The sequence below is a fragment of the Pocillopora verrucosa genome, chromosome 13 (assembly GCF_036669915.1).
Source record: "Pocillopora verrucosa isolate sample1 chromosome 13, ASM3666991v2, whole genome shotgun sequence".
NCBI classification, from domain to species: domain Eukaryota; kingdom Metazoa; phylum Cnidaria; class Anthozoa; order Scleractinia; family Pocilloporidae; genus Pocillopora; species Pocillopora verrucosa.
Genome location: NC_089324.1, coordinates 13,331,130 through 13,342,258, shown reverse-complemented (window position 1 = coordinate 13,342,258; position 11,129 = coordinate 13,331,130). Strand labels below are relative to the sequence as shown.

General features: G+C 36.7%; 1 protein-coding gene across 1 annotated transcript; it reads right to left on the bottom strand.

Moving 5' to 3' along the window:
• Positions 1-5,891: 5,891 nt before the first annotated feature.
• LOC131776296 (melanocortin receptor 4-like) lies at positions 5,892-7,716 on the bottom strand. Its single transcript, XM_059092469.2, has 2 exons — positions 7,575-7,716; positions 5,892-7,252 (listed from the first exon to the last, which is right to left on the bottom strand). The coding sequence occupies exon 2, from the start codon at positions 7,038-7,040 to the stop codon at positions 6,138-6,140; it is 903 nt and encodes a 300-aa protein (XP_058948452.1). The 5' UTR covers positions 7,041-7,252; positions 7,575-7,716; the 3' UTR covers positions 5,892-6,137.
• Between the last annotated feature and the right edge of the window lie 3,413 nt (positions 7,717-11,129).

The window sequence follows — 11,129 nt, the reverse complement described above, 5'->3', positions numbered from 1 at the left end:
TTACTTAGGTTTGATTGGCAAGTAGAGCAAATCTATTTCGCATTATCTATACTAGCAGTAGTAGTTTTACATGCTTCGAGCAAAGATTCGGAACATTTAGGATATTTGTTTGCTTCACACTTTCTGACAGAGGACCGATACCATAATTGATCACAATAAGTACATACATATTCAAGACCACACTTAATGTTATCGTGAAAACTTTGAATGACTTTTGTCATTGTTTGCATCTCTTGTGTAGAATCTTGACATTCAAATTAAAATTTCTCATCAACTACTGTACAACTTGGTCTTTTGCTAACTGGCTGAAGCAGGTGATGGTCACATGGGTTCAACCCAGACATCAAGGATCTCTTTCTATTCTGTGCATTTTTGTTCACTTCTTGCTCATGCCGAGGGTTACTCTTTTTGCTTTTGGCAAATGCCTGCCCATGCAGTTCTCTGATATGACCAGGATTTGATTCTTTGCGTTTGTTAAATGCCCGTCTTTAAGATTCTAACTGCGACGAGTATTAATCGAAACTTCCACGAAGAAAAGTCAAATTATATATCAGCGTCGCGGATAAAGTGGATAGACACGTATTATTATTTCAGAGAACCGATATCAATTGGTCTGTCATTGACATATCGCTTTGTTTCCATCTGGGTGAGTGACAAATTTGCATATTCTGACTCTTAACAATCGTCGGTCTACGCTTCGCGTATCAACGACTGAAAAGCACGGAAAAAGGGGAAAAAAGCCGGGAAGAAAGCATGGAGAGAACAGTTAAAAAGTTCTTCAACGCTTCTTATTTGTGTTGTGTTGTTCTTAATGCTAGGCTGCTTTATAACTGACAACCTTCCCGACGGAAGGATCCTGGATTAGCATATCTATGGAGCCACCTTTAAGAGAGTGTCTCTGTGAGAGCGGTCCGGTCGATTTTGCTTGAGACACGGATTTCGCTCGTTTCTTGTGTGTTGCAAGACATTCATGTACCTATACTAAAACAACAATCAGTTTGATCGGATCTCTTTATTTTTCAGAGTTTTACGGAAGTTAAATTTCACTCGAGCAAATGCTTGCCGTGACACTTTTCAAGACTTTAATTTCATACAACTTTGGAGGACAATTTACAAAAAACTAAGGAACTCAGCAAAAAACAAATACCACAGCCATGTATATTAACTTTATCTTATCTATCGAGGTGACTTTCGTAAACATCACGTTTCAATCAAGGAAGCAGGAAGACTTGAATGACACCTTATTGGTTCGCCTAAATCACAGACGCCAAAACCGATCAGATTCAAAGTAAATTTTTGAAAAAGTGAGGCGTTCTAAACTGATCCAACTAACATAACTAGGAAGTAGGTACCATAGAAAAGGTAACTACAGAAAAAAACTTTGCGGCCCGACCTTTACGAGAACTTTATAACTCCGTGAACTTACCTAATTTTCGGTAATCTACAAGTTTGGCCGCCATTTTGAGGGACTTGTCAACATGAAGCGTAACCGATATAAATCAAGCAGCTAGATCTAAAACCGTCAGAAATACATACGACAGCAATTCAAATGAACTTTAATTTCAATTCAAGCGGCAAAATTTGAAACTGTTCGTTAAACTTGCCATCCCCATGCGACCATTTCTTCCAACAATTCAAACACTACGACTAGTGTTCGAATTCCCCTCGTCGATTCCACCGTAAGAAATAACCTGTGCCACCCAAGCTTCGACTCGAATGTGAAGTACGAATCAAATAACACAACTGCTTCATCTTCGCGGCAATATCACGCTAGTATTTTGACATTCGGATCGACAAGAACGGTGATCAGGTAGCGATCGCCACGTTTATTTCATAAACGTGCTCGCTCACCAGCCGCTGAGTGAAAACAGTACGGTTCAGTCGTGAGGGCGGGGTGAGGGGTGGGTGCGGGCAGATTATCAGAAGATTTTTGGGAACATTCGAACATATGCGTTAAAGTATCATGATAAACATTAGGACTGTCAGTCTTAATGTGAAGGCATGCTTCGTGTTGCAGACAACTTTTGTTTTACTTAGTATTCTTTTTTTCTTTCAAATACATTTCGTTCCAAATAGGACTGGCATCAATTCATAGATTTACAAACAAATCTTTACCACGTAAATAAATGTGTTTAGATAATCGTGATAACCATTGAACCTCTTGTATCGCACCAGAAATAACGTGTCTTGTCTTCGCCCAACTCTGAGAGCGTGGAGCGGCAAAGACGCGAGACACGAGTCTCGCGTATCGCGGCTTCTCCATGCTCACAGGATACGCGTGACCTCACCATCTTTAAGGAAAATAAGAGACTGCTCGAAGTCTGTATTCCGTTCAACCATTTCATAAGAGTAACGTGAGTCTTTCAATTGAGTGAGAAAGTCACAAACCCATTCTTTACCTCACGAGCGTAACCACTGACCACAGTAGGCTTCTCCTTTGACGCGGAAATTGAAATCGTATCGAGTATACAAAGTTATAATGAGTTCCTTTAGATCTCCCGAACTTTTATCGCGTTGGAAACAATTACAAGTACAGGAAGAAGTCGTTCGCTAGCGAGACGTTCATTACGTCTCAGGACTGCTTTTTGAATAGCAAAGGTGGAAAAAACTTTGGTTGATCGCGTGGCTTAAGTGGTTTGGTACGACTGTCTGAATGCAATGACGAAGTAAAACATCATTTGATAAGCTGCCACCTGTCTAAAGAGGTCTTAAGTGAAAATGAGCTAATCTTGGCAAGGATTGGCCTATTTCACCTCGCTCAGGAGGATAAACAAAAAAAATGTGGATTTGCTATAGGTATCGCCACACTTTGGGGAAGTTTTGGAGAAGTGCAAAGGTAACATGTCAGTATCCCGATCATAATGGTGTCAGGAAGCGTATCCAAGGCAGAGATGTAATTACCTTGCATATGTCTCAGGACATTCAAAAGCTGTTTGGAGTTATTATTGCAGTTGAATCAGGTAGTCTTCAGTAACATTTTCTGTTATATATTTTTGTCACGTGACATATTTGCTCGAAAAGAGAAGAAATTCTTTATTAGATGAAGGGTACTTAAGTACACATCACGTTGAAAAAACATAGATCTATGTGTAAGTGCTTTTAATTGCAGATGGAAATATGTACAATGTTGCTTGGTTGATAATCAATAATGTTTTTGTAGAAGGTTTAATCACCTGACAACGCAATACACTTATTTATGCGTACGGTTCACAATTATTTGCGGTCAGTTTTCCTCAGTTTGTATGATTCTCATTAACCAGTATGATTAAATTTGCAGACTAAAACACCCCTTATTTGATTAAGAATAATAGAAGTAAACAGTGCATCACGGTTTTCAATTCCTGATGGATGCTACTGGGCTTTACTTTAACTGAGAAATTTTCAATCGCTTACCTCAGCTCTCTGTGTCCCATGCCGTAAGAGGCACAAGAAAAAAGTTGATGATAGTGAGTCTTGGCTGAGACAAGAAGAATCAGAGAAGAACCTACGGTCCCCAGAAACGCCACTTTTAAACACGAGACAACTAAGGTAAATTGAATTAAGGGGTATTTGTTTTATTGAAAACTATCGTTTAGGTTATAAGATACGCAAATAACTCTCCCCACCGATTTTTTCTTACATTCTGTTAATCAAAAGTTTCAATAATTATAAAGGCTTTCTTTTTGATCCTCCTAATAATAACAGTTTCCAGGATCCAAGGGGAGCAAAAGAGAGAACAATTTTCTGTGTAGTTAGGTAAGGCGACATGCCGGCTTTACACTTCTTCCGGCGTGATAACGATAATGATGACAACAATGGGTAAAAAGCACCGTCCGCTATTGAGGACGATTATCATAGTTATAAACAAATCTCACTTATAGTCCTGAAAAAAATCTCAGGGGGTCCTTTGAACCATCCACTTCATCTCGCCAGAAGTCAAAGTTGCCTACACTCCTTCTAAGCTTCGTGCGATTTTACGACGAATTTTCAATTCCGGTGTGTTGCATGCGCGACTTTTGATAGGAAAAACCTGCACGCGCCATAACTTAAAAGAACGTCTCAGTGGAATGAATCAAATCTCTATCATTTTGCACACATTCTTGGGAACAGCAAAAATTACTTAGTACAAACATTCTAAGTATAGTGTTCATTCCGTGCAATGGGGCATAAATAAAAGGTTCTAGTGGAAAATGACAGGCAAAAAGGTTATATGGGTACCCTGGTTAAAAATATATTGATAATTCTATTAATTAATACCAGCTCTAATTTAAAGGAGAAAGTTATGAGAATAAAATAAAAGTTGTCTGTACCACGAAGCATGCCTTCACTGTTTAGACTGATAGTCCTAAAGCTTTTTAAGCATGTATTCGAATATCTTATGACCGCGGTATACTGTTTTCACTCAGCGACTGGTCAGCGGTCACGTTTATGAGGGAAACATACCGATCGATTCCTGATCACCGTTCTTGTCGATCGGATAGCCTTCGCTCGAGTGAAATTTAATTTCTGTAAAACTCCGAAAAGTAAAGAGATCCGATCAAACTGATTGTTGTTTTAGTATAGGTACATGAATGTCTTACAACACACAAGAAACGAGCGAAATCCGTGTCTCAAGCAAAATCGACCCGACCGCGCTTACAGAGACACTCTCTTAAGAGGCTCGCTCATACAGGTCCATTTTGGTTAGGATTGCCATCTCTCCTTTTCAATTTTACTCAAACAATGTAGAATTAGAAAAAAACAACTCGGGAATATTTGAAAAAATGGATAGGTGGATAGTAACCCATTATTCACAAATGTAGTGGTTAGGAGTCGTGCCAAAAGCTAATAGCCATGTCCTGCAGATGTTCAAGTTGATTAAATTACAGTCACCAAAATTAGCTTCACTTGAAGTTTGTGAAATCATTGTTTGTTTTGGGCTACCAAGGAGACTGCGACTTGTACAATGCAACCTCGTCATACTAGTAAACCCTATGCGTATTGAGAAATTACACTCATTTAATTTTATCATTACGAAAACGAAAACAAACATCAAAAAAGTGAACTGCAATGCCCGTGGATATGTTCTGTTTTTTTTGTTTTTGTTTTCACCCTTAGTCTGAACCAAATTCTTGGCAAAATATGAAGAAAATTTTGAAAAAAAAGTTATTTCTTTTCTTTTCTCCATCGATCCCTTAATGTTTCGACGATACAATATTGTCACTTCAATCTGCTTGAAACGTGCGGCATCTCAGGAAAGAACAAAAAAAAATACGCCTTTAGCTCATACATCAACAGTTTTTTCCCATTAATTGCGCTTTGACTTTCTCAGCTCAATAACCGAACATTAAGTTGTTATTATAGGAAAAATTTCAGCATTTAGATCTGAAAACAGAGAAAAACACCTGTTCTTATCATAATATAATTTATTATAAAATTAGCAAAGCGAAGTAAGAATAGGAAATAAATTTTTGTCATGTTTTAGTGATAACAGTAGCTCACAATTTTTGTATTTAAATTTTGTGAAGGTTCTGATTGAAGGCGTCTTATATTTTTCTAGAATGTCAAATAGGTTTGTGTTTTATTCAGGAACCATAGGTCCATCCCCCTCGATCACATCGTGTTATGTTTTCTTGTTTTTAAGTTGAAAGTCCATGCGGATTTTAACAAGTTATGAGCATTATTGTGCATATAATTCGCCTTATAGTTACTTACACGCCAATGTGTTTTTTTTTAATTCATCCATATTTGAACTCGTTGGGATCACGAAAAGAGAGAATATTTATGAGATGCACAAGTCATCTCGACGGGTAATAAGTGCCTTGAAATATTACAGCGAATAAATTCAACTTACTTTTCAAAAAAGATTTTAGGAATAAAAAATAACACGAGCTAAAAATTTTATTTATTTATTTATTGATTTATGTATTATTTGGTGGGTTATTCCATCTCAACAATTCGCCCAGAAGATATGGTGCTTTTCGAACATCCGACGACGTATTTATTGGCCGCGGGGTGAACACCATTAAAGTCAAGTTGTATACATATTTAGTTTTTATTCTCTGGGATTGAAACGTAGTCACAAGGAAAGACAACGATGCATAAGTTATAACCCGAGTGTGAACAAGTTCACATCGTCGCATCAAGAGGCTGGCTGTATTGAGCCCCATCTTCAAATTCTAGCTTTCCACCGTATGTTTACAAAACAATCTTCTTACAGTGTGTAAGACTTCCCCTCGTAACTCACTGACCCGCCAGCAATACAAGAATGGGTTAATTGACGAGTTCGTGAACATTAAAGTAGTGAAAAAGTTGAACTCTATTTTCCACTCTATGAAGGACAATCCATAAAGGAACAGTATCACATACATTGGAGAATAACAAATGATCAAAAACATGAAAAATATAAAAGTATTAATAGCGCTTCTACTTAGACGTCTCATATCTGTACCATTTCTTTCCAAAGGAGGGTGAATTGCTATTTGTTGAGCTAGAATCTGGGTTTGATGCAGGCGAACCACACGGTATATCAAAATATAACAAGATGCTGAAATTATTAAGCAGATTACAGTCACAATACCCATGGTAAATTTGTATATTTGTTCTATCCAAAAATAGGAGGCAGAAAGGAGTACGTTGACCAACCATATGGTTAGCGCAGCATATCTGACCCGAGATTCGGTGAACAAAGAATCATATCTCATGTGATATCGAAGAGCCATAAGTCGATCCACACTTATCGCAGTTATCGTCCAAAGCGTCACTGAGCACGCCGAACCCATTGCCACTGCCGACAGGTTTTGAACGAACTTATCTCTCGTTAGAATACCGGCTATGAAAATCGGTTGAGCCACGAAACCAACCAATAGATCTGAAACAGCAAGACTACAGAGCAGGGTCAATGAGTTTGGATGAATGGAAGAAATCTTCTTCATAGCAGCCAGGACGAAAGCATTCCCCACGATAGATGCAAGCAACAACGGGCAATTCAGAATGGCAATGATTCCGCGAGTTGTCTGGTCGTAAAAAATTGTCGAATGAGCCGTTGTCTTATTTTCTTTGTGGACGGTAAAATTCATCATCTCGATAGTTATCACCAAAAAGGGCAATTAATATTCTTTTTTCTTCTTAGGGTACGTTTCACCAAGCCTGTATAAGCAACAGCTTAATCACAAATTGCAGATGCAATTTTGTTTGCTCCGTAAGGAACACCCCTTTCACATGTTGACGTTTTAATGACATGTTTTCCCTTGTTTCCCTTTTGGTACAGGTTTAAATTGCATCTTCTTGTTCGCTAGAAATAAACGTTTTGCCTATACATTTTATAGAACGACAGTATAACGATTATACATCTCTAAAATTATTCTCTAACAAGCCATTTGCCTCTTTTACCCAGGGAAATTATTCTAAGTTACTTCCTTGCCAACTGATCACTTCGATGTTTTGTCTATCAACAAACCTTTTCACATTTTAAGTCTGTCCATATTTTGCATATTTAGAAATAATTAAATTGTTGGAAGGGTACTTTAAGCTGAGAAATCCTCTCACTGAATTATCTAACAAAGTTAAACTTAAATTCGTGGGCTGTTCACCGATATTGATATGTCAATACTAACCTTGAAACAGAAGAAAAAGAAACCATCAAGCTTTTGACGGAACGCCAGTTACGATCTAAGCTAAATAATGAAAAATACACATTATATAGCACCTGTCCAAAGTGAACACGAATTAATGAAAGTATTTGGAAGATTTTCAATTTACGCCAAGGTAACCAAAAAGACTGATATAAAACTAGAAAAAAAATCAGCTATTTCTTCGAGGTCTTCGATGCATACTCAGCCTGAAATGTTTATATTGGTCATAAACATCCTCTGATTATTTATTCTAAGAGTCATCGATGTCAACAATCTAGAAATTAGACCAGAAACCACAAAACTGCTCTGACTGAGGAAGTTGAAGAAGACAATAGAAGCTGTCAGAGAACCTGAGGAGTTAAATTGTATTTTGGTGGGTAAATTTACATATTTAATTGATAGACAAAGGCTAGGTGAAGTTTTAATAACAAGTTTTTAATAACAAACGTGTTCAACTTCAATAGCGTGTCACAGGTTATTTTCTTCAGTGAGAAATCTGTGATTGGGACTTCGGAGAAGACATCAACTCCTTGGTTTTACACAAATAATTTTCTTCACGCCGAGGATTTTAATTTTGATGATCCATTAGTTTTTTTTCTTTGACAGCTAGATACCTTAGTTTAATTACGTAATAACTTCTCTTCAGGTGACACTTTCGTGGCCTATTTTTTAATCTTTTTCAATATTTTTTTCTGAAAGCCCTAGCTTAATGCACCAATCCTTTTTCCAAGATTTAATTAAATATACCATGGTCTCGAAATTACCCAGGACGATCCCCAACTGGCTTATCCTTAATTAGGGCTCACCTCTTTAGCTGAGACGTTGCTATATTAAACGAGAAGAGAAAGGAAATAACTGTCCCCATTTATTAGAATTTCTTATGAAGTGGACTTACATGCAATAAGACCGTGGGATTGCATTATTGATCAAGATTGTTTCTTCAGGATCAAGTTTAAAAATTTAGAACGCATTGTATAAACTGACATGGTCGTTGTTTCTGACAATATATACCAATCACATAGATCTGTTTAAACCTGCTGATAAATTTCAGAAGGCAAGTTGAAACTTCCTCTGTTCGATACATACGCTCTATTTGGATTGTAATGGTTCCAAATAGGGTGAATACGGAAATTCCATCAGCATTTTTTGGTAAAGAATTTGGGATAAGAAACGTGACCAAAGACCATACTGTCTCAAAACTCGTGATCGTCTAAATTGCCCCACAATGTTTTTATCTTTGCAGAGTAGCATTTCGAAGCCGGCCGTGATAATAAAACCATATACCATTCATTGAAGCTCGATCACTTTCGCATAGACCTCGTTGCTTAAGCGATATTTATGACTGACCTATATAGCTTGGTTCTCACCGGCGGCTGAATAGTCATAATCATAAAGTGTGATTTAATTTAGTGGAAACACACCGGTGTCCCAAAACTGAGAAGGTTATTGGATAGTCTGTATTAACGTAAAGTAAATAGCAAAATGCGAGAGCCGTGGATCCTATTTAGACAAAAGTGGGACTCTAACACTGAACCCTGAAATTTCTAATGACACTGCGATGAGTCTTCTGGCCTCTATTTTTCTCTATTTTTTGTTATCAGCTGGATCTTTGTCACTTTGAGTGTAAGCGTAAACTCATGATCATAGATTCTTTCTATGAGATCGTCTTCTCCAGCCATAATTAAAGTAAGTAAAAAATGATGTCGCTATCTTTTTTATTATAAGTGGTCGTTTTGTATTCAAAGTGAATTATCTTTTTATTGTTGTGCTATGATATATAATTCCTCCTTAAAAAAAGCATTTTTTTCTGATATCCCTGCAATTATTTCTTAAGACCTTCTAAATCAGTAAAAATAAAACGATTTTTATATTCATATTTTCTTTCCCTCAAGTTTTCGAATGAGGAAAAAAAGACAGTCCATACTAAATGGTGTTATGGTAGTCTTGAGTTTCGTGAATGTTTCCTTCACATTGCATTTAATGGCTAAAAGGTCGAAATATGTAACGCTAGATTGGAAAGGAACGGCATATTCCCATTAGTTTTCAGGGTAATCAAGTAAAAAGTAAGAGAGTTCATAATCTCTTAGTGAAAGGTTCACGATAGAAGATAGTAAATTTGGAAAATCTGATATTGTTTTTCCGAGTTGCTAAAATAATTTTTCAAAGTGTTAAAAGAATACTTCACCTGTGGTCAGGGAAGCTTCATAATAATAAAAGTCAACAAAAACAATATTAATATCTACATGATAAATTGTTGTTCATCGATTGTCAAAGAAAGAATTTCTAGATTTCTCTTCTGCGAAGAAAGTTTTTATATACATATCTGCCCTTACATACCGAGATACAATCTATATGTATAATGAGGCACTTTTCTCTCGTCCCAGTTTTTTAGTTACTCAGGAGCAGTTCGTTCTCATTCAGTTGAATTGTTAAAAGACAAATGTTGGAATCGTGGCAAAGAAGATAATCTTATATAAAAGGACAAAAGGAAAACGAAAAATGGAGATGATACTGCTAGAGTAAACCGGATTTGCCAGAATAAAAATGACCGTAAAAACAGATTCGTGAAATGTCGCTGCTAGAAATTCATGAATTTTTGCACGAGAATCACTTGTTTGTTTAGTTTATTAATTTTTCGTACTCGTTTTCTTCTTTACAGCCTTGCACCCAAGAGGAGAACAAAAAGACAAGCTGTGCATGTGATTTGATATAGTTTTTTTTGGGCTTAAAGAGAATATTAGCACTGAAAGCCCCAGGACATTTTTGCTTAATGATTGCACGCATGGAGTCTCAACAGTTGTGTAAATGTGTGCCTTTTAATTAAAAAAAGGCGCCAATATCATATAAAACTTTGAAAAAAGATAAATACGAGCTTTCATGATTATCTCTCCGGCAGATCCCAATTGTGTTAAATATTGGATACTTGGCTTGTTGTTTTTCTCCACCTTTGACAATGTGCTATTGTTTTGCAAAAAAACCTCAATATTTTTTGGTCTCAATTTTCATACCGTGGCTCATGTCCTAAAGCTAGAATAAACATGTCCACATAAAACGGATACTTAACAGTTTCCCCTGCAGTTCATTTATCGAAAATGCCTTATGAATAAGCGACTCTCCGTTGAGTAACATTTTGCAAGGTATGTACACACGTTTCCAGATCTTTGTTTTCAAAAAAGTATTGCGTGTCCGATCGAGTAATCATTTTCCGGCACGAATGGACCAAAATCAATATATTTCAACAAATTTCAACAAGTGGAAATGTGATTCAATCTTTTACTTTTCGTTCAAGCTGTATTGCAAACATGGTAAATTTGCCAAAAAAATAAATCGTTTAAAATATTCTGAATTTCCCTTGGTTTGCAACATTGGAAATGCATAATTGAAGGAACACTTATTGAAATGTGAAAATCCAGCTGCACCCTAGAATAAATATATTTCTTATTACGTGAGATAGCTCATCAATTTATCATGACTTTGTTCGATTCAGAACACATTGGGTAGGTTCTGTGGCTTGGATTCACGACGCTCTTTCTCACG